At 33.9% G+C, this 24,192-nt stretch overlaps 2 protein-coding genes across 2 annotated transcripts; both read right to left on the reverse strand.

The window, feature by feature from the left end:
• Positions 1–9,270: 9,270 nt before the first annotated feature.
• LOC129894234 (D-3-phosphoglycerate dehydrogenase 3, chloroplastic-like) lies at positions 9,271–12,496 on the reverse strand. The gene is made up of 5 exons (XM_055969819.1): positions 11,721–12,496; positions 10,618–10,994; positions 10,432–10,542; positions 10,225–10,320; positions 9,271–10,141 (listed from the first exon to the last, which is right to left on the reverse strand). The coding sequence occupies exons 1-5, from the start codon at positions 12,367–12,369 to the stop codon at positions 9,470–9,472; spliced, it is 1,905 nt and encodes a 634-aa protein (XP_055825794.1). The 5' UTR covers positions 12,370–12,496; the 3' UTR covers positions 9,271–9,469.
• A 6,656-nt stretch (positions 12,497–19,152) lies between these two features.
• Positions 19,153–21,503, reverse strand: LOC129896937 ((R)-mandelonitrile lyase-like). Its single transcript, XM_055972930.1, has 3 exons — positions 21,200–21,503; positions 19,561–21,076; positions 19,153–19,475 (listed from the first exon to the last, which is right to left on the reverse strand). The coding sequence occupies exons 1-3, from the start codon at positions 21,297–21,299 to the stop codon at positions 19,436–19,438; spliced, it is 1,656 nt and encodes a 551-aa protein (XP_055828905.1). The 5' UTR covers positions 21,300–21,503; the 3' UTR covers positions 19,153–19,435.
• Between the last annotated feature and the right edge of the window lie 2,689 nt (positions 21,504–24,192).

Consider the following 24,192-nt stretch of genomic DNA (forward strand, 5'->3'; position numbering starts at 1 on the left):
TGAAAGCCATTAAAAATATAGTGCACCACATGACTAGCCCATCATCTCCAATTCAAAAAGATGATTTTATTCAACAATTTGACGTGGTGAAAGAAAAATAGACACCTATTGTATTGGAGAAGCACAATGATCCAAATAAACCTGATTCCCCCTTACCACATGATCAATCTCATGTCCGAAAAAATATTCAGATAGATACATTATGTAGTTCTTGATAATTATATTTTGATGTACTTTTATAATTGTAGGAAGTAGAATTATCGAAGACGATACAAAAAATGGATAATGTATCAGATCATCACATGATATCAGATGCTGCAGAATCTCTCCAACAACATGTTGCTATTGATACATTTAAGATAATGTATCAAAATTAAATTTATGACAAAACTAATGCTACATAGTTCTTGTATCTGTTACATCTGTGATGATCTATATATCTTGATACATTTCATGGTCACATATCAAATCATTTCATGGTCACATATCAAAATCATCTAAGATAATACAAGAAATTGATGATGTATCAGAACATCACATGGTATCAAATGCTGCAGAATCTCATGAAAAGTAGGCTGCTATTGATACATGAAAGGTATTATATCAAAAATAATTTATGACTAATTTGATTCTATATAGCTATTGTATCTGATACATCTATGATGATCTATAGAGACTTGATACAGTTTGTGGACATGTATTAGATTCTTTATTTTTTTATTTCAATAGTCATTTTCATAAGATATTGTAAATATTATATTTGTAGAAAATAGAACCATCCAATATTCTGCAGTAATTGCAGGATGTATCAGCACTTCACATTGAATCAGCTATCGCATAATCTTTTGAAGTATCTGTTGCTCTTGATACATTAAAAATAATATATCAGAGTAATTCTTATGATACATTCAACATTAATAAGTTTAGTATTGACGTGATACATTTAATTTAGGATAATGCATCAGAAGAATCAAATTATGCAATGAAAGATGCAAGAGATATTGTTCATAATATTGTTCAAGTTGAAGAACATGTTGAGCAAATTGATAAAGACAAAATTAACCTCGGTGTATCGATGATATTTCACACTTGTATCTGATTCCTAAAATTTAGTACAGGCTATTATTCTGAAGTAATAATTTTTTTATCATTCTTAAAAAATAGGATTCCATAATTTTAACCTCGATATCGTCTGAAACTCGAGAAGTGGTAGATGCTCTAATATTCGGACTTCTATTACCGGCTATGTCATGAACAAGTAGTTCAAGCTAAATGTCTACTGCGTGATAGCCAATTACCTACCACTCTTCCATCCAAATTCAATGTGTTGCCAGATGATGCGAAGACACTTCTTTCACGAAGTAGGATACCTTCTAAGATCTTACAATCATTGCACCTAACAAATTTTGGGTCTGGTGAAAGGGATAAGGAAAAATATCGACGGATAGGTATAAAACACACCCTTTTAAAGATTTTGGCATATGTAGCATATCAATGTAATATTTTACTACCTTCGAAAGAAGTCCAAGATACAGTCGGTCAATCAGTATTGATACACAACAACAAACTGTATCTTCAAAGTCTTCATCGAATCTGCACACACACGATACTATTATATTCCACCTGATATTTTTATCGAAGAAGACATGGCGCGGGCCTATGTTGTAGCTCATCACGAGAGGTCTGTGAAGAACATATTAAGAGATTTCTCAATCCCCACTGATTTGCCATGGCATTTGGTAGATAAGGTATATATTCGGGTAAACTGTGATAAGGATTTTCATTGGGTTCTCGTAATAGTTGTGTTGAAACAGAGGTTGATACGATTCTATGATTCATCATCTGGAACAAGCAGTAGAAACTCTTCCCTTGATATTCAAAAGATAGCAGTAATGCTACCTACATACCTTCACGATAGTGATTTTTTTTAAAAGAATAAACGTACTGATTAGTCATCGCTTGATTCATACAAGAACAAATCAATTGGTAACCTGCTTGAAGCACATTACCCTTTTGAAATTGAATATGTTAAAGGCATTGCGCAACAAGGAAGCAATATCTTGTGAGTATTAACAGTTATGCATATGTAATTCATTAAATGCCATTTTTATTTTATTTTAAGTTGGTTAATACTTTGTTTGCAAGAATTATGGTGTGTTCATGACTGTTTTTGCTGAATATTTTAGTGATAGAATTTCTATTCCAACTACTGCACTACATGTTGAATATTTCCGTTCAAGATACCCCTTGTTATTGTGGAATTATGATTATCGGAAGGTCAAGGATGGTTATGTTAGTAAAAATGACGATCTAAAAAAACTAAGAAAGATTTCATCTCTCCTGGTCAAGGAAAAGACGTCGAGTAATTTTTTTGAAATTGATAGTAGTAGAATGCAGACTTTTGTTTTGGCACCAACAGTAAATATTGTTTTTTGATTATGTAGTATTTGTGAATTTTTTTTTAGTAAAATCCTACTATGTTAATTTTTTGCTGTTAAACTATTTAGTAGATGTTGTTGAATATAACTTTTTGTTGTTCATAACATAAGTCTTTGTATCAGTACATATATCTTATGTATCAATTTTATATACAGGTCATAATTATAGTTTATATATCAGATTTTTAATGTATCGATTTTTAATGCTTCCGATATATGTCCAATAAAACACCATGTAGTGCTTTGTGCCAAATAAGTCTAAATCAATATCAGATTTATATCATACACATTCTCTTTGCATCATATACGTCTTTTGAATTTATCATTTCTATATATCTGTTAAACATTTATATAGCTTTATCTGATGTATCAGATTCATAACAATGATGTATCAATCACGTGTCAACTTAAATATCAATTTTGATGTTATTTTGATATTTAATAACTTTTACTACTTAAAGGTCAATGATGGTTATATCAGCAAAAATGACGATCCACCAAAGCCCAAGAGAGATTTCATAACTCCTGTTCAAGGAGAAATGGTTGATGTTAAGTAGTTTTTTGAACTTGGTAGATTGATAATACACAAACACATGAATTTGAAAGAACTGAATATTCTAATTACAACCAACTAAATAAATAATACATGTTATGAAATATAACCAATAAAATGATAATGTATCATCTTAAAAAACTTCAGATAACAAGTAGTCTGAATTGTATCAACAATTCAAAAAAAAGATACATTCTTATTCGAAAAGATTAAATGACATTTATTCAAATTCAAGATAAATATATGTTGAAAGTTCAAAGCATCAGTAATATTAATGTATCATATGAACACAGTGTCACTTCTCATCGGGTATAAAAGTGCAAGTTCGTCGGTTATGACCTTCTTGTCCACAATGTCCACAATAATTTGTGTTTGATGTTAGCTTCTCATCTAAATTTTTTTCTCTTATTTTCTTGGTCGTCCAGGCATCCTTTTGAATCTAGGAGGCAAAACGAATTAATTTGAAATATAATCTGGAGTCGACCAATCTTCTTTATTAGAAATTGGAACCATTGGAACCTCATAAGTTTTGGCTAATGCAGCTGATTTGTAGTAATCAGAGCAGTATAGATGCATATTTATAACATTTCTGTTTTTTAAAAGCGTGAGTGCACGTGCACACGATATCTCATCTAGTGGAAATCTTCCACAATTACATATTTTTCGTCCAAGGCATACAATGTATCTTCTTCCAGATTCATAAACTGAAAACATAAACTTAGTTGATGAAACAACCTGCAAAGTGTAAGATTCCTAAAAAGGAAGTCTCTGACTTTCACTTAGCTATTCTATGAGCTTGATTTAAATCAATAAATCTGAAAAACACATTGATACATCAAGTCATTAGTGATACATAACATATTGAGGCCAAGATACATACCTTCATTCTTGAACTTTTAGACATTTTTAGAATCAAAATCTCTTCAAACCTTCTCCCTAATGTTTCCTTTGTATATGAGGAAATCTCTCTGTTTTTGCAGTGCCAAGAATCAAATAAAATTCTAGCCTCCTCCAAGAACTCTAATATAGGTCGTTATCGTGCCTCAACAAGGCACCCATTGATACATTCGGCAATGTTTGAAGTCACCATTCGTCTTCTATTTATTATTGTATGAACTCTAGACCATTTTTCATACTCAACTACCTACAGGTACTCCTTAACCCTGTAATCAATATTTTCTACCTTATTCATTAATTTTTCAAAGTCTTCTTTTCTATAAGATTTGGCCATTGAGTAGAACAAAACACTCAGTGATTTTTTGCTCCTCTTGAAGTTCGTACACACATTCTTCCAAAGATGTCATATGCATGCATAATGAGGAACATTTGAAAAAATAATGCTTAAACTCTTCATTATACTCTTATTTCTGTATGATACAACACATATTTTTTCCCTCTCCCCAAATGCATTTTTGAATTGTGGAAAGAACCATGTCCACGAAGAATCATTCTCGGTGTCGACAATTCCATAAGCTAATGGAAATATGCAACCTAATGAAGAAAAATGCATCCAAATATTAGTTTTTTTTAACAGTTGGAAGGTCAAGTAACAGGTAAAGATGTATCAAATTGAAAATAACAGAATAACAATAAATAACAATAACAAATAAATTACATGCTCCATCAAGTGTGCTTGCTCATAGAAAGGTCTCTTTGTATGAGGTTAATTGCAACATTGTATGCAAAAATATTATCCACCATAATTTTGATCGATCTAAACTTATCTCACCACCGGTAGAACTTATTGAAAGTTCTTCATTCACTTGAGTCTCGGGTTCACTGATTTCTTTAGGAATATCAGGATTACTCAAATTTTGACCTTATTTGGGGGGTTCTTTTGTAGTATCATTTTTGTTATTCCCTACGTTTCTCTTTCTAGGATTTTTATCTTTTGAACCCAATGGTCTACCATAATTCAGGCGTGTTTGAGATTCAGAAGCTATTATACTAGTAGATGGTCCTTTTGGGATATCAATCTGGATAGGCACATTTACTACAGGGATATGTGACTTAGTTATCCATTTTAAATCAGTAAATACATCTGGCATTTGATTTGCTATGCTCTATAAGTGGATGATCTTTTGGACCTCCTGCTCAAATGTACGGGTACGTGGATCAAAATAAGATAGTGATGAAACCTTTCACGCAATTTTTCTCTCCCCCTAATGGCGGAAAAATTGTTTCATCAAACCGACAATCTGCAAATCGAGCAGTAAATAAGTCTCATATCAGCGGTTCAACGTAGCGAATTATGAAGGGTGAGTCAAACCCAATATATATGCCCAACCTTCGTTGAGGGTCCATTTTTATACGTTGTGGTGGTGCTACAGGAACATATACCGTATAATCAAAAATTCGTAAATGGGTTATTTTTGGCTCATAATCAAATACTAATTGTGAAGGAGAGTATTTATTATAATGTGTCAGTTTGAGATATACAAGTGCTGTTGCATGTAAAATAGCATGACCCAAACAGTAAATGACAATTTTATTTTCATTAGTAGAGGTCTGGCTATCAATTGTAGGCGTAAGGCCATTTTGAGTATGAACATGAGCAACAGAATGTTCAGTTTTTATCCCAATTGATAAACAATAATCATCAAGAGTTTGGAATGTAAATTCTCCAGCATTATCAAGGCGAATAGTCTTAATTGGATAATCTGAAAATTGCGTCCTTAATCTTATTATTTGTGCTAACATCTTCGCAAACGCCAGGTTGCGAGATGATAAGAGGCACAATGAGATCATCTAGATAATGCATCTATTAAGACCATAAAATATTTAAATGATCCATTAGGTGGATGAATAAATCCACATATATCTCCATATATACACTCTAAAAAGACAGAAGATTCGATGTCAACCTTCAGGGTCGATGGTCTGGCAATTAATTTGCCTTGATAACAAGCAACGCATGTAAAATTCATCAATCGTAAGAATCTTCTGGTTCTTTAACGGATGTCCAGTTGAATTTTCAAGAATTCGTCTCATCATTATTGATCCAGTATGACCTATTCGATCAAGCCGTAGCACAAATATATTTAGATCAGTAAACTTCTGGTTTACGATCATATGTGCTTCAATTGCACTAATTTTTGCATAATATAGGCCAGACAACAAAGTTGGTAATTTTTCCAAAATATATTTCTGGCCTGATACACTCTTGGTTATATCAAAATATTCATTATTTATTTCGTTTAGTGTCTCAATATGATATCTATTTCTGTGGATATCTTTAAAACTTAACAAGTTTCTTGGGATTTAGAAGAGAATAGTGCATCTTCTATAATAATTTCTGTCCCCTTAGGCAGAAATATAGTAGCTCTTTTGGAGCATTCAATCATTTTTGAATTATCATAAATTGTAGTAACATTTGCTTTTCTTCTAAGCAGGTTGAAATATATGTCTCATCTTTAAAAATAGCATGAGTTGTTCCACTATCAATTACACAAATATCCTCGTAATTGATCATTAATCCAAACAAAATATGAGGCATATTCATATTTTCTTCAAAAAGAAATAAAGTAAATATTATAATTAATACATGACTCGCAAATTTTATTTATTAATATGGACTAGAAATATCATTTAGTACACACAAATAAAAAGAAAATTATTTAAAATATTATTAGGCTTATCAATGTTCATATTGTCTTTTGAAAAATTAAAGAAATCAGCTACATCCACATGCATAGGTTCAATATTATCTTCAGAGATAGAGTTTGTCTCTGGATTATTTTCTGCCCTCTTCAAGGATGCCTGATATAGCTGAATCAGACGTTTTGATGATCGGCAAGTCCGCGATCAGTGGCCCATACCTCCACATCTATGACATATACTTTTTGAATTTTTCTTTGGTAAAGCTTCTGGCTTTTCACTCTTCTTTTTGTACTGCCGATCATCATGATTATAATTTCTTCTTCGACCACGACCACGATCACGACTGGGGCCATGACCTCTTTCTCGTTGGTTATAATTTGTCTTATTTACTTCAGGGAGTGGCAAAGAACCAACGGGCCGACTATCATGATTTTTTATTAATAGTTCATTGTGTCGTTCAGCAATCAGAATGTGAGATAGTAATTCAGAATATTTCTTAAAACCCTTTTCGTGATATTGCTGCTGCAGGAACATATTCGCGGATGGGAATGTGGAGTATGTTTTTTCAAGTTTATCTTGCTCAGTGATTTTTTCTCCGCATAAATTTAACTAAGCTATAATTCTAAACAAGACAGAATTATATTTGGTTATATTTTTAAAATTCATTAATCTCAAATTTAGCCAATTATAACGTGCCTGTGGAAGGATAACCAACTTCAGATGGTCATATCTTTCTTTAAGATTCTTCCATAGTTTAAGGAGATCCTTTAATGTTAGGTATTGTAATTTTAATCTCTCGTCAAGATGGTGACGGAGAAATATCATGTCTTTGGCACGGTCTTGACTAGATGCAGTATTGTCATCTCTGATGGTGTCTGCCAGACCCATCGATTCTAGATGTATTTCGGCATCTAGTGCCCATGATGAGTAGCCTTTTTCAGATATGTCAAGAGCAACAAATTCAAGTTTAGAAATATTAGACATTATAAGAAAATAAAATTGTTACCACTTTTGTTACCTTCTTAAAAATATAGCTCAAAGCGATGGAGACTTGTGCTGATAATGTTTTATAAAATAAACTAACTTATCAAAATAAGAAGAAGAGAGTAGGAGGAAGAAAAAGGAGCAGAAGAGTAATGTTTCGTGTTTTTTTCTCACATTGCACAAGAAAGATACTATATTTATAGCCATAAAATGAGTAAACACTAAGTGGGCAACTTGCCGACTTTTAAGTTGGGCCCACTTAAAAAATAACATCCATAATATAAAAGTACTTGAAGAGTTGTAGTATTGACAATAACTTTTGAATTTGACATTGTAATCCTTTTGAACAAAGTTTACTGCAAGATCTAAGTATACCAATGTTCAAGACGATATATATGTGGTTCGGTCATTTTTCTTTATGAAACAAAAAATTCATCCCTAATTATTCTTTAGGATTATAGATTTATATCGAAATCTTCGATTCAGTGTAGTTCGATTTCATTAATTCAATTATTTTTAAAAAATTACTAACATCTTTATTGTCTGTTTTTCGAGCTACTCTTTAATGTTCATATCTTAAAATAGATGATCTTTAATTTAAAATAAAAAAAAGTCAAATCACCTGATTGTGGTTTTGAATTTAAATTCTTTAAATTATTGAAGCAAAAAAGTTATATACTTCAAAAAGAAATCAAATGAAAATACCATCATTGTCGATGTCGAATAAATGAAGGTAAAGAAGAAAAACACAAGGCATAATTGGCTCACAACCCCTGCCCGTAGTCTTATGATTAAGTTCCCTAATGTAAAGTTTCTTTTGATAGATGCTTTTATTAAAAGATGAGAGATAATGAACACGTAGCCTTTGTGATGCTACTTTTTATTTGTTTAATGGAAAAGAGTTAAAATATATTGAAATGAATAAAAATGTCATTAATTAATAACTTAATCTAAAAATATTTTAATGTTAAATAACTTCGTTCAAAAATATTTTTATTGCTACTTAATGGAACAAAGATGTTTTTTCAAATAAATATATTATTTTTTTTAAAAAAAACATATTCTTTTCCTATGATGATTTCTTTTAATTAGAAAAATATTTTTCCTACTTCAATTCTTAAAAAATATTAAGAATTAAAATATTTTCTATTTTATTAAAAATATCGTTATCTATATGAATATTTGGATTACTATGAAGGCATTCCGACTAAAAAAATACTTTTAAAAAACTTTTTCTTGTTTCTTTTCTTTTAAAATTATTTTCACTAATAAATATATAGGAAATAATTTTTTTTTCTTCTTAATTTTATTTTACCAATTAAAATAGAATACCTACATTTACTTTTTTAAATTAATAATATAAATCATAGTAACTCCATTATTAATTTTTATTTTATATAACAATTAAAAAATTTAAATTAAATAGAAAAGATTTTTATTTCTTAATCTTTTCCAAATTGAAATAGGATACTCATTTTCTAATTATAAAAAATTATCACTAGAAAAAGAATATATTTTTTTTTAAAAAAAATAATATATTTATTTGAAATAGAATATTTTTGACAAATTAAAGTAAGAACATTTTTGACCCTTTTTCATTTGTTTAATCATGTCATCTTTTTAAATAAACAACACTTTTTATTCTTATTCTTTTCGCAGGGTCAGCACATTGATAAAGATTGTGGACCATTAAAGTAGAGAGAACTAAGTATTCTTGGTAAATGAAAATCTTAAAGGGGGATTTACATACAGAGAAAGAAAGAGCATAACTTTGATAAACACATTAAGCATACAACCCCCCCTTAAGTGACATAGCAAATGCCTCCTCCAAACTGTAAAATAAGTATACTTAATTAATATAGATAAGGAGTTGGTTCATTCCACTAGCCCTGAACTATAGGTTGAGGAAGACAAACTCTTCAACTGCAGACACCTCTCCAATCTTCTTCTGAGTATCCTTGTCTGGTTCTTCGTCTACACCAATTGCCATAATTGCCTGCTTTCCCTTCACCGTTCTCCCAACACTCATAAAACTCACATTCACATTACTCTCACCAAGTATGTTCCCAACTTTCCCGATCATACCAGGTTGATCAACTTGTTTGCAAAGGATGAGGTTACCCTCCAAGCTCACGTCAACGCTAAATGGTCCAACGCGTGTAAGATGGGGAACTCCATACTTCACTCTACCCTCAATGCTGATATTTCCGTTTTCTGATAAGGCACTTGCAAATCTTGATTGCACATTGCTAATCTGCACCTGGATTGACTCAACAGGGTACTCTGGAGATGAATCAACAATATTCCTTTCTTCACTAATGCGAAGACCCTTCTGCTTTGCACTGAAATCTGCATTTACAAGGTTGATGATTGTATCGGATATAGGCTCAATAATGCCTTTTGTTACCATAGCTCGGAGAAGTCTAGTGTCCAAGCTGTCAGGGTCCCTAGACGATTTGTAAACCACTTTCACACTCTGAATCCCACTTCCACCAGTCACTAGCTGTACTGCTAATCTACCCAATTTCTCAGCAAGCACGACATAAGGAGCCAACTCAGACAAAACCTGATAACAGAAGCAGGAATTTCATTATCCTTGTCCTTTTCCTTCCTAAAGAGAAAAATAAGCACATAATACTATAACCATACCTCAGGAGGGACCATTGGAGCATTCACAGCGGTAGCAGAAAGTTCCCCATTTAGAGCACCAACAACAGCCTCAGCTATTTCAATTGCAACTCCTTCCTATGAAAACAAGATTTTGAAAACACAACTCAAGGGACAGGAAAGAGTATAATAAAGGAAATGCATAGGGCAAGGAGGTGCAAATGATTTAAACGTGGATAATAATTGTACCTGTGCTTCTTTTGTGCTAGCTCCAAGATGAGGTGTAACAGTGACATTCTCATGCTGCACTAGTTTGCTATCTTTTGGTGGGGGCTCCACAGTGAACACATCAAGTGCTGCCTGTGAAAGAAAGGGATGACTAGTGAATATTGGAGCTTCAAAGTTAATTGAATAAAGTGAATGAACTAAGCATACCTGAGCAACTATTCCGCTGTCAAGGGCTCTAACTAATGCATCTTCGTCAATAACACCCCCTCGAGCAACATTTATTAGTCTGACTCCTTTCTTCATCTTTGCAAATGTGTCATCATTGAATACCTTGTTAGTAGCAGGTGTAAGAGGCATGTGGAGTGAAATGAAGTCAGCAGTAGATATGGCCTGCTCAAATGAAACCAAATCGACTCCAATAGCACGAGCTCTGTCAGCTGGAGCATAAGGATCATGGGCAATAACATGCATACCAAGCCCTTTAGCACGTCTAGCAACCTCGGAACCAACTTTACCAAATCCCATAATAGCTAATGTTTTCCCAACAAGAGAGACACCCACGTACTTGCTGCGCAGCCATTTTCCTGCAAAACTTGATTAATTGTTTATTGGTTCTCAAGAGACCATAAATCAAAGTTCAGATCTAGCTAGCCAGCCAATTTCTGAATACAAATATTTTACAATCTTGGACTATCTACTCCCAGAAACCAACAGATCTGATTCCAAAAATACCCCCACCAACCCACTTGTCGTTATTTCTTCTCTCAGTACTCAGTAGTCAAGCTAAACTTGGAAAAATGAAGCTTCAGAATACAATTATGTGGCTAAAGTGTTAATGGTGAAAAATGAAAAGAGTTCAACTTTTTATGCCTTTTGTCTTTTCAAGTAAAAAAATAACCTTAAGAAGAATGGTTTGTGCTAAAAACAAGACTAACCTCAATTGAGAGAAGTGATGATCTATTTTTTTAGTTAAACAATAAAAATTCAGTACCTAACCTTAATCCTCAGTACCAATGCTTCGTTTTATGTTATAGCATCATTAGTAGTCCAATTATTTACTAAATTAATAAGAGGTTCAAGATTCATTCAAATCAAAGTCATGGTTCCAACGACACGACCAAAAAAAAGCAGGAAAACCGGGATGCGCAAGTCATGATTTATAATTTCGTCACGTACTTGTTGTAAATGAAGACTGAACACGATCCATGATACATACTGAGAATTTAGCAAATAATACTTGTTTCCAGATCTATACAAATTAGTGACAAAAATAACAGAAGATTTAACTTTGACTATTATATTAGACGTACCAGCTTTCATGGAGGCATCAGACTGAGCAACGTTACGGGCCATGGAGGTGAGCAAAGCGATGCCATGCTCAGCTGCAGCAATAGTATTAGCTGTAGGTGCGTTAACGACAAGGCAACCAAATTCAGTTGCAGCTTGCAGATCCACATTGTCTATGCCAACACCAGCTCTCCCGACGACCTTGAGTCGTCCCTGAGCAGCCTCAAACACTTCACGGGTCACCTTGGTACCACTACGAACGATGAGCGCGTCGCACAGTGAGATCTTAGCGCAGAGATCCTGAGGAGACAAGTCGTACGAGCAATCTACGTTGCCGAAACTCCTTAGCAAATCTAGACCCGCCTCTCCAAGCTTCTCGGATACGAGAATGGTTGGCTTGGGTGTCGAAACGACGCCGTGAAGATCTCTAGAGAGGGAGATGTCAGCAGATTCAACAGTTTTGAGGACATTACAAATCGCCGTCGTCGAAGAAGAAGAAATTGATCGTGAAAATGACGAGGCAGAACGAGAGTGAAGGAGTTTGATGGAAGATGGATTTGAGGAGGTATGGAGGAAAGAGAGATTTGAGGGTTTGTTGTGATTGACGGGAGAAGAGAGGAGAGAATTGAGGTGGGCTTTGGCGGCAGTATGAGGAGAAGGGGTGGACGCCATTATTAAGAGCAACAAAAAATTCAAAAGTTGTTGGAGACTTTGAGGGGTTTGAACACAATATGAAATGAAAACATCTTTTGTTTATATAGAATGGAGAATGATCATTGATGGATGAAATGAGTTATACTAATTTTGTATTTTCAATCTATGCCAAATACTTGCCGTTCTTGACTTTTTGGACAAACTTCCTATTTTTTAGGATTACTTTTTAGTTTGTTTTTTTTACTATACGTAAACATTTTCTCTTTTTCTTTTTCTTTTCTTTTTAAAAATAGTAAAATGTATTATTCAACAATAATACTGTAATTTCATAAAGTGGGTCTTCCGAAGATTTTATCTTTACCTTAGAGTTAGATAGGATGTTTCCAACTACTACTAATGATGGATGACAAGACAACATACCACTAACCATTAACCTTTTGTTTTTATTTGTATTTTTCACAACTTTTTATCTAACATCAAATTCTTAGTAAGCTGAAACTGTATTCATAGTCAATCTCTCACATCTTATTGGTCATCCAAACATCTCTGGAATATTCAAACCATCTCATGAGCCTCACTTTTCCCATCATGTCCTCCACCAAAGTCACTCCCACCTTGTATCGAATATCTCTATTTTAATTATATCTCTCTTAGTATGCCTAAACATCCATCACAAACTTTTTTATTTTTCAACTTTCAACTTCTGACCATGAGAGTTTTTGACTAGCCAACATTCCACCCCATTTAATATAGTTGGTCTAATTAACACTTTGTAGAACTTGCCTTTAAATTTTAATAGAATTTTTTTATCACACAAGACTCCAGATGCAAACCTCTATTTTTTCCACCCAGCACCAATGTGTTTGGTGACATCTTCATCAATCTCCCAATCTCCTTGAATAATAGATTCAAGATACTTGAAACTTCCGCTCTTTTAGATGACATGAGTATCATATATGTCCTTGATCGCCTAAACTAGGCATAAAGTTGAAACATAAAAGAAAGAATAATTTTAATTAAAAGTAAAAGAGAAGTTTTAAAATAAAGTTATTTCTTACGTGATGTTCATTTGAGGTAAACTGAAAAAGGGATGCGTGTCAAAAAAATTAGATCGGAGGAGGTACCATTTTACAAAATTACTTTCTATTTTTTTTAGTTGTCAATTTCGTAAATTCTGCCTTTTTTTCTCCCACTCTTTCTGTTGGTCAACAACCAACTAAATCTAGACGATGGTACAACCGTGGAATAAAAGCTGTGCCTCGACAAGGACCTTCACTGGAAGTGACATAAAAAAGACAGCTGAATCAAAAAGAAAGATGTCTGGTCAAGGTAAATGGATTTAGGAATTCATACCCGTCTTCTTGCCTAAAAAAAGGAGTCAGCCCAACATGGGCAATAGATCAATTCTAGCTAGAGAATCCGCTTCAAGTCTTATTTGCTGCGATCCTTTCTTTCGCCTAAACAATTTCATTGCCTCACTCCGCTCGCCTCCAAAAACTTATTTCGTTCGCCTAGATCAATCAGTTCAAGCATTGACAAACCCAAACGAAAGTAAAAAGACTTCTAGCTCCGTGCAGCATTTCCACAATATCGTTATGATCAATTAATGGGACTCGCTATCTGGCTGGAAAAGATGGTCCGAAAGCTTCCTCTTCATAGTGAATTTCTTGCTCCCGTTGAGGGATAGAACTCTTCCAATGAAGTAGGTGATACATCAATGTCTTGGCATGTATTGAAAAAAGAGAGGCAGACTTTATTGATAACGGGCATGTTGCGTTTTTGAGAGTCAATTTAATTAATGTTAAAATTAAATTCGATTATATTAATTCGATATTTTAAATAAAAATTTAGATATTCAAAAATTTTAAGAAAAGTACTATAAATTATAATTTTTCTCATATCTATGATGAAAAGTACATCTTAAAATCTTAATCAAATTCATATTGTTTGACTCTAAAAAAAAAAAAATTGTGACAAATAAAAAAGAACGAGAGAGTACTTAATTAGATTATGAGAATAAGTTTTACTCAATCATTAAGTTTGGATAAACTAATAAAACACTCACTTATTAATTTAGTTCCATCTAATTTGATTGATTTAAAAATTGAATTGATTGGAACTAAATATATAATTTGTATTGATCCATAAAAAATCTTTAAAAAAAAGAAGAAGAAAGACAGTGTATTCAATTTAGACATTGGTATTTACTTTTACATCGGCTATGGATGGATGTAAAAGCCAATGCAGTAGTCAAAATTCTCAGTCAATAATTGTCATTACCCTAAAACTTCAATTTATTTATTTATTCGCTTGGAAAATTCGCATATATTTATAATCTACTTTAGAAAAATTCTTCCTGATGTTACTATTAAATTTGATCATAGTATTCATAGAAAGTCCTTATTCATTGGCTTGTCAACTTTAAGCTTTAGCGATCATTTGGGAACTAAGTTGTTTTGAACAGAGATCTCTCACTATTTACGTTGGATAACTTTATCCCATCATTATGATAAATATGGTAAGATAAATAATCTATGAATTATCTTATACCTCAAATCAAACGCAGGATAAAGTAATTCTGCATTTTATTCCATAATACTTTATTCCTCACATCAAATAAAGGGGCAGCCCGGTGCACTAAAACTCCCGCTATGCACAGTGTTTGGAGAAGGGCCCGATCATAAGAATCTATTGTACGCAGTCTTACCTTATATTTCTAGCAAAGACTGTTTTCAAGGCTTGAACCCCTTGGAATGACATCTTAAAATAAATCATTATTAATTTTCTTTTTGCCACAACCTAGAAATTGTTGATTGTTCTACAATTTTTTTTAATTATAATTTACCTGTTTAGATATGTTTATATATATTAAATTATTTTTATCTTTTTTGTGTGTTTATTTTTTTATATATTTTAAATTCAGATTACGTGATTGCTCTTATTAACAACTTTTAATTCCTTAGCACACATCATCTCAAAAGGTGAAAACCACTAATGAGCAGTTAAGAAAACGGCTTAATAGGGTGATGAGGAGATATGTGAGAGGTAGGGGGACCGTATTGCAATATCCTTGGAATACTAGTTTATGCCATGTGCCCACATCTTTGCCACAATTTGTTGGGTGGGTCCCACCAAAAGATGCTAAAGATTCATGTACTAATTTAAAATTTTTAATGTTAAATCCATATAAAACAAGTATATGAACATAAGTTTTGAAAAGTATCGCAATCAAGTTTATATTCCAATTTTAATAAAATATTTATAAGATGGAGGAGCATTTTCAAAGCATCATATTAATCAAGAGCACCGAATAAACTTGGGGCTCATTTGTACGTGTGATAGGAAAAAAAAGTTATGGATCAAGTTTTAACTTATTTTTTTTAAAAAAATTATGATTTGAATTTCAAATAACGCTTTTAAGAAATTTCAAATATATAATTCGATTTATAAGTTTATATTTTGCAAAAGAAAAAATCATTATTTTAGATTGTGCAAAAGAAGAATCTGAACTATGTGAAATTGTTATATTAAAGAATAACTAGTTTATTATTATTATTGACTAGTGAAATTTTATAAAATTATGTGTAATTGAAACTTTGTAATTACAAATATTTTCTTATAAAAGAAAAATAGAGGTATGAGATTTATCAATTCGACGTGTTAGAAAATTTTGATATCTTATTTATAAATTATAATTTACTTATTTGATAAGATTATATAAAAATTGAGAAATTTTAGTAATTTTTATAACTTGTAAAGCCTTCATGTTTATGTAAGAAAAAGAATGTAATTTAAAAAATCTAAATTACATACCTAAATAAATAACTTCATATTAATTTAAATTTATATTATAATTTTAAATGGCATGTTTAAACGACTTTTAGCAGGACATCGCATATGATTGAACGTGGACCTTTTTTCTTCTCTTTTGGCTGAATATGGACGTAAGCACACAGCTAAATGAGTAATTATATATTGTGCAAGTGCAGTGACAGATACATTTACCAACTCAATCTGCCTATTTCCTCGTAGGTTGGAAATTTAGAAGAAAATAATGATAATTATATATAGTGTAAGCATTAGTGAGTTTGACGAGTATAGTGTTATACAAAAATTTTATTTCTATTTATAGAGATAAAAAAAATTATTTTTGATAAACTTTCGATTTTAAATAAAATATAGTCAAGCAATTTGACAAAAAAATAGTAATAAAAACCGTAACAATAATAAAATAATGTGAAATAAACAACAATACAATATGCATTAAAATAATGAAAAAGAATTAGTGTAAAAATATATATTAATTTTTTAAAAAAAAGTTATTTTTATAATTAGATCATGTAATTATTAGCTACTTTTCCCTCAAATCGATCGATATATTTGTTAGATTAGTCTAATATACGGATTTTCCACGCATAGCTTAGCGATTATTATTTAAGTTCTATTTAAAAGTAATAAAATATCTAATATATTTAAATAATAAAAATCCAATCACCAATTCATATTCAAATTTTATGCTTTTATAGTGTCTTAACTGAAGATGACTACAAACTAAAAAGAATTAAAACAAAAAAACACTCAAGTAATTGAAATAAAATTTAAGAAAAAATATTCAAATATGTCATCGAACTTTGAGAAAACGGTCTTAAATTCTTGTAGGAGCATGTAGCTCTTAATAGAAAGTCGATAGAAGTATTGATAACACCCTAAACTTGATGAGTATTTAGGGGTGCATTTTATTTATGTTGTAAAATTAAGAGTGTATTTAAGTTCAGTTAATCAAGTAAAAATATATCTTTAAAGCTGTCAATAATTTTAAAAATAAAATTAATAATTCGCAATGTTTTCAATATTTGTTGAATATTTAACGTTGGAACACTGCTCCTAAAAGACAGTGGGCCACCAGGCACCAGTAAATAATCACGGCCCACAAAGCACCTTTACCCTTTTTATTTATTTTTAAAATAAAAATATTAATTTATGTGGACTAGAGAATATGTTGCTGCCTCTTTTCTCTTTCCATTTTCCACAAACTCCACTTGGCCCCTCACTCTTTAGTTTCTCGAAGCTCTATTAAATTTGCGTTATATTTTTTCTATTCGCTTTTAATAATTATGACACACCCAATTATTAGTATAATTTCTATTTTGTAAAGATTTGGAACCTGCTTTACTTGTTAATTCTAACTCAGATTATTATTTTCATGATAGCTTAAACTTTGGAGCCTTTTAAGATGATTCTCATTCTTAGTAAAGAACCAATCTGATGGATTATTCTAGTTTATCGGTATAATCTTGGCATTCAGTGGGTGTGTACTAGAAGACTCATTAAAAAAATGTGCGTAAATTAGGCCAAATTGTTTTGTGATTTTTTCAATGTTCAGGGAGGGGTATATATAAATTATTATTACCAATTATGATATGCTAGTGCGATTCATCATTGATAGCTTAAAATGAAGAATATGTTCGTTACCCAACACTACATGCATCCAACTAATTCATTCTGCAAATGCTACAGAATACAGTCAAAATAGGACCACATATTCCTCAGAAATATCTCCTACTACTATTTATAACCCTTTATTTATTGAGACATGTATTTATTCCCAAGTAGGTTGGGTCGGCTATATAGAGTCCGTTTGGATGGGCTTTAAGTTTGTCAAATCAATTTATAAGTCCTTTTTAGTTTTTGGATGTGTTTGCCTAATGCTAACTTTAAGCCATAAAGTTTTTAAAGTCAGTCAAAAATGAAAAGTTGAAATTTCTAATTATTTTTTTTAAGTGCTTAAAGCCATTTTGTTTGACCATAGAAATTACTTTTATATCTCTTATATTTTAACTAAATTCTCAAACTACCTTTTTTATTCTTTTAACTCCAAAATTCAAACACTTATTTTCAACATAAACACTTTTATCCAAACACTCAATTACTTATTTATAAAAATAACTTTCAGCACTTCATACATAAAAGTTACTTTTTTTAAGCCAATCCAAACGGGCTCCTAATCTAGGAAAAGAATTCTGATTGACATAAGTGGAACTGGAAAATACTATTGAGATTAACAGATGATAACATGATCCAAGCGAGCATTTATCATACCAGCTATCCAAACACACATACGATGTTTCTGAGACGTCATTACTTACAAGAAACAGTTTCGTACATATGCGTCCATGGAAGACACGAGAAGTCACAATGAATTTTTCTTCACTCAAATCCTCGATGCCTTGCTTTGAAAATCGATTGGAGGCAAGGTCTAACAATAAGCAAAAATGCAAAAGTAGTTCTGCTGAAGATTATTAAGAGGACTGATGCTACATACACTAGTTGATGCGTACAGTTAGAATGTTGAATATTGATCTAAATTCGAAGTCAAAAGATATAGACTATACATGCTCTTACCACATTAGTCAATTATGATTTAATACTGATCGGCTGACCCCTTTAAAGCTAAAGAGGAATGAGTGATAGTGCTCAAATAATACAGACATCATAGTGATCTACTTGAAGAAAGCATTTTGTATCAAGGGGTATTCTCGCTCTTGCAATTAATTATTCAGCTGTTTAAGGGCTCAACTCATCTGGGAACACTGTGCTGTCTCATAAAGAAGCTTTAAACAGTGATCAGGATTAACAAGCTGTAGTAATGGCATAAAACCCCAATGTCCCTATTCCTAACCAGCATCAGACAATATTTCTAACCACATCCATAAATTTTCTTTCGCATCTCTACTGCAAATGAGAAAAATGAAAAAAAAGACAGGGTAATCTTACATTCAGATGCAAAAGATGTACAGAAACTTCAGGTAACCGTCTAACTCAAATCATTAACTGGCCCAAAATATATCATTTCTGATGTACTTAGCAGCACTTCTCATCATGCATTTTACAGAATGAATGAATTAACAAATTGCACCAAACATTACAACAGATTAGTTGTTCTGAAAAAATAAAACATTTACAGAAGTAGTGACCATAAAGCAGCAATGTATAACAGAAAAGGAGTTAGCTCACATCAAGGAAAATGATGAATACTACTATCTTATAGTGTTTCCCTAAGCAGCTCGTATCAGCATAACAGCCACTACCTGAACCTCTCCCTCAGCATCACCGTACCAACATACCTGCAACCAAAAAACTTAATTATCAAACTCTCCACCAGACTATAAAATTAGGACAAGTTATCAAGTCAGACAAACAAAAACTCACCGTCCAAGCATGAGAAGAGTAGCCTGGGGATTGGTCCCTGGTGACACTCTGAATATTGAACCATCAACAACTCTTAGGCCATCAATGCCAAGCACTCTCAAATTTTGATCAACTACCTTCCCCACAACACAGCCACCATGATAGTGCCAAATGGTACTGACTGTCTGATGGCAGAACTCCTTCATAAGTTCATCATTTGACTCATCAACAGGCAAAGCAGGACCAATGTACCTAAAATCCCTACCGCCAAACCACTGATCAAACTTGAAAATCTCCATTGTTCTGGTTCTCAACACTTCTGCTATTTTTCGGGTGCCATTGATACACCTCTCTACATCTCCCGAGTTGCTGAAGTAATTAAATCGAACAATAGGGTTCAGCTTAACATCTGTTGATGCCAATCTAAGTGAACCAGAAGAAACCGGTCCAACAATCTTCTCCATGAGGGTGGCCACTGTGAGATAAACTGGAGATGGGGAAGTTCTGATAAAAAGGGATTTAGCAGGGGAAGCAAATGGAATGACACTTGAGGCAGCCTCTAAGTAAGCCCCCGAATTAGTGATCCCCACAACTTGAATCAAAGAGTGTTCCAGCGGCATGGGTGGCACAATTGAGATACCATTTCTTGGATTATCAAACAGAAACCTCCCCACATAAGGTAAATGGTGAGCAACTGGTATACCCCATGTAGAGAGGTAGGGCCTTGGACCAACACCACTCAAGAGAAGCAACTGTGGGCTACCAAGAGCTCCTGCGGATACTAAAACTTCACCTTTTCCACGCAACATGGCGTGGTGATAGCGGCCAGATTGGTCACTAAAAACCACACCAGTAGCAGCCTGCTTAGACAGAGAATAATCTGCGGATGTAGCTAGCAGAATTCTCTCCACACTGGCATAAACAGCCACCTGAATGTTTGAAGGATTTGCAAAATTGAGAAGATCAGCAGCACTATATCTGCGGCCAGAGCTATCAAAGGTGGAGCCACCAATCTTGGTACCAATAACATGATCCAAACTGAATCCATTGAAGGGATCAATACCAGACTCCACTAACCCATCCCTCACAGCCGACTGCCAATTCTTGAGTTCCGGCCTAAACACAATAGCCTTCTCAACCCATTCATAAGATTGATTTACAACTTGCAAATCCCAATTCATTTTCGACCTACTGTAGAAATCTTGATCAGCCCTACTGTAAAAACCGGCATTAATTGCACTACTTCCACCAAGAATGCGACCTCGGGCATTTGGAACTCCCTCTTCAGAGATGAAGGCTTGGGCAGGGGACTCAAAATCATCAACATCGGTAAGTACAGTTAGAAACCCTTCTTGGGTCATCAAATTAGGTCTTCCATATGGAACACCGCCTCTTTCAAGGAGTAGAACTCGGTACTTCTCCGACAATGTCGCCGCCAGTGGACAGCCGGCGGTGCCACCTCCCACAACGATGTAGTCATAATAGTCTTCCGATGGGAACTCCGTCGCATTGAACACAAACCCCATATAACTTGGATCTGTGAAACAAAAACAAAAACAAAAAAACAAAATTTACGCAAGAAATCGTCAAATTCTGGATGAATGTAAGCAGTGCAAAACTGTATTCAAATAGAGAAAGAAGAAGAAATTGAACATCATACTATCGTTAGAAGAATCAGAGTGCGTAACCGGAAATGAAATTAGTATGATGATGGTGAAGAAGACGAAGTATGATCCGTAAAGAGTCCAAGATTTTGCCATTTTTACAAATCAGAAAAAAAGAGAGCTGATATTGAGGCTCGGAAATGGGTTCTTGAAGAGAAACAAGGGAGGTAGCCGGCGGTTACTGAAATTAGCTTAGGAAAGAGGGAGGATAGTAGAGAGGAGAGCAGTGTGTTTTTGGTGGGAAACTCAGTTGAATAATCACATATCTCGAAACAGGGAAAGAGCGTTTGCAGTTATTAAATACATACGCTAATGCAAAGTGCCACATATTTATATTCTTCTTTAATCCAGAATTTATTCTCTTACAAAAAATTCATTGTTTCTTATATTTTATAATGGTGATATGTAGATATATGTGTGTTTGTATATTTTAACTATTTTTATTAATATATATATATATATTAGGTGATTTTGTTTATCATCTATACTGAAATTTGAAGGCAAGTTTTCCATGATTTTAATTTCACTGCGCTAATAGAAGATGTACGCAGATACTCCACTAAGAAAGCGTGAGAGGTTAATTATAGTGGGTATAAGAAAAGGTAGAGGTGAATCGAAGAAATCTTGTGGAGAGGTTATTAGACAGAACATAACACACTTGCAACTTATCGATGGTTAGGATTGAGGTTAATGGATAATCGATAATCGATCATTGTCTAGTTCTCTTATGAATATTATTATTACTCTCGTATTATCTTATTTTTTGATTTTTAATGTTATTTGTTATTTTTTATACTTTACTTATCGTATTATTGAGAGAGAATTATAGAAAAAGTCCCTAAATTCGATGCTAATTATTAGTTTCATCTTCGAACTATTGACAACTTTAAAACACCCCTTCACTTAGCTAATTGAACTTAAATAACAACAACAACAACCCAGTGAAATCCCATATCGTGGGGTCTGGGGAGGGTAAAGTGTACGCAGACCTGACTCCTACCAATGTAGGACGACTGTTTCCGAAAGACCCTCGGCTCAATAGAAGCATAGGAAAAAAAGGTCAGACAAGAATATTAAAAGTAGAAAAGTAGAAAAGTAGATAACGGAAGAGTTCCAAACAATAGTATAATCAAAGCACCAAAAAACAGTAGATATCGTCAAATAATAGCATAAATACCATAAATAATAAAAGATAACATAGCATACATAACATAAATAACCTAAATCAGAGTACAAGAAATCATAGTGCGTTAATACGCCTACGGATAAGGGGGGAATAATGTCACTATGTACTAGCCTTCTACCCTGATATGTGTCCTCCACACCCTCCTATCTAAGGTCATGTCCTCGGTAAGTCGTAAATGCGCCATGTCCTGTCTGATCACCTCTCCCCAATATTTCTTCGGCCTACCCCTACCTCTTCTGAAACCATCCATGGCCAACCTCTCACATCTCCGCACTGGTGCCTCTAGGACTCTCCTCTTCACATGCCCAAACCATCCCAGTCGCGTTTCACGCATCTTGTCTTCCACCGGAGCCACTCCTACCTTGTCTCGAATAGCCTCATTTCTAATTCTGTCGCTCCTGGTATGTCCACACATCCATCTCAACATTCTCATCTCGGCAACTTTCATCTTTTGCATGTGTAAGACCTTAACTGGCCATCACTCCGCCCCATATAACATAGCTGATCTAACCACCACTTTGTAGAACTTGCCCTTAAGTCGTGGTGGCACCTTCTTGTCACATAACACACCGGAGGCGAGCCTCCATTTCATCCATCCTGCCCCAATACAATGTGTGACATCCTCGTCGATCTCCCCACTGCCTTGCATGATAGAACCAAGGTACTTAAAACTACTTCTCTTTTAGATGGCTTGGTCCCCGAGCCTAACTTCCGCGCCAACCTCTTGAGGAGTCTCACTGAACTGTCACTTTAGGTACTCTGTCTTGGTCCTACTCAACTTAAACCCTTTAGACTCCAAGGTGCGTCTCCAATCTTCCAGCCTAGAGTTAACTCCGCTATGAGTCTCATCGATGAGGACTATATCGTCCGCAAAAAGCATACATCATGGCACTTCACCTTGAATTTGTCGCGTCAATACATTCATCACCAAGGCAAATAGAAACGGACTAAGAGCTGATCCTTGATGCAACCCCATCACAACTGGAAAGTGTTCTGAATCCCCTCCTACTGTCCTTACCCTGGTTTTGGCACCCTCGTACATGTCCTTGATCACCCTTATGTACGCTATAGGTACACCTTTAGCCTCCAAGCATCTCCATAGTATCTCTCGTGGGACTTTATTGTAGGCCTTTTCTAAGTCGATGAATACCATATGCAAGTCTTTCTTCCTCTCCCTATATTGCTCCATTAGTCTCCTCATAAGATGGATGGCTTCCGTAGTTGAGCGTCCCGGCATAAATCCAAACTAGTTCTCTGAAATAGAGACGCCTCTTCTCACCCTTATCTCCACCACTCTTTCCCACACTTTCATAGTATGGCTTAGAAGCTTGATACCTCTATAGTTGTCGCAACTCTGGCTATCCCCTTTGTTTTTGTATAGAGGGATCATGATGCTCGACCTCCATTCTATGGGCATCGTTGCCGTCGTAAAGATGACATTAAATAACCTAGTCAGCCATTTCAAACCTACCGATCCTGCACTCTTCCAAAATTCTCCAGGGATCTCGTCAGGTCCGGTCGCTCTTCCCCAGCGCATCCTAAGAACGGCCTCTTTAACCTCATCGTCCGTAATACTCCTACAACCTCCAATATCGTGACTACTCCCTGTATGTTCTAAATCTCCCAACACAATTTCTCTGTCCCCTTTGTTATTCATAAGTTTATGGAAGTATGACTGCCATCTTTGTTTGATAAGGGTCTCCTCTACCAACACTTTTCCGTGTTCGTCTTTAATGCACTTCACTTGATCCACATCTCGTGCCCTTCTCTCCCGGGCCCTAGCTAGCTTGAATAATTTCCTGT

The sequence above is a fragment of the Solanum dulcamara genome, chromosome 7, assembly GCF_947179165.1.
Source record: "Solanum dulcamara chromosome 7, daSolDulc1.2, whole genome shotgun sequence".
Lineage (NCBI taxonomy): Eukaryota > Viridiplantae > Streptophyta > Magnoliopsida > Solanales > Solanaceae > Solanum > Solanum dulcamara.

What these genes read in the sequence shown, in the direction of transcription:
- LOC129894234 (XM_055969819.1), bottom strand. Translation starts at nt 12,369, where the DNA reads ATGGCGTCCACCCCTTCTCCTCATACTGCCGCCAAAGCCCACCTCAAT. An exon ending in ACAGCGGAATAGTTGCTCAG is followed by an intron (nt 10,543 to 10,617) that starts GTATGCTTAGTT and finishes TTTCTTTCACAG; the next exon opens with GCAGCACTTGATGTGTTCAC. An exon ending in CTCCAATGGTCCCTCCTGAG is followed by an intron (nt 10,142 to 10,224) that starts GTATGGTTATAG and finishes TTCTGTTATCAG; the next exon opens with GTTTTGTCTGAGTTGGCTCC.
- LOC129896937 (XM_055972930.1), bottom strand. Translation starts at nt 21,299, where the DNA reads ATGGCAAAATCTTGGACTCTTTACGGATCATACTTCGTCTTCTTCACC. An exon ending in CTCTGATTCTTCTAACGATA is followed by an intron (nt 21,077 to 21,199) that starts GTATGATGTTCA and finishes TTTGTTTCACAG; the next exon opens with ATCCAAGTTATATGGGGTTT. An exon ending in ACTCTTCTCATGCTTGGACG is followed by an intron (nt 19,476 to 19,560) that starts GTGAGTTTTTGT and finishes TTTTGGTTGCAG; the next exon opens with GTATGTTGGTACGGTGATGC.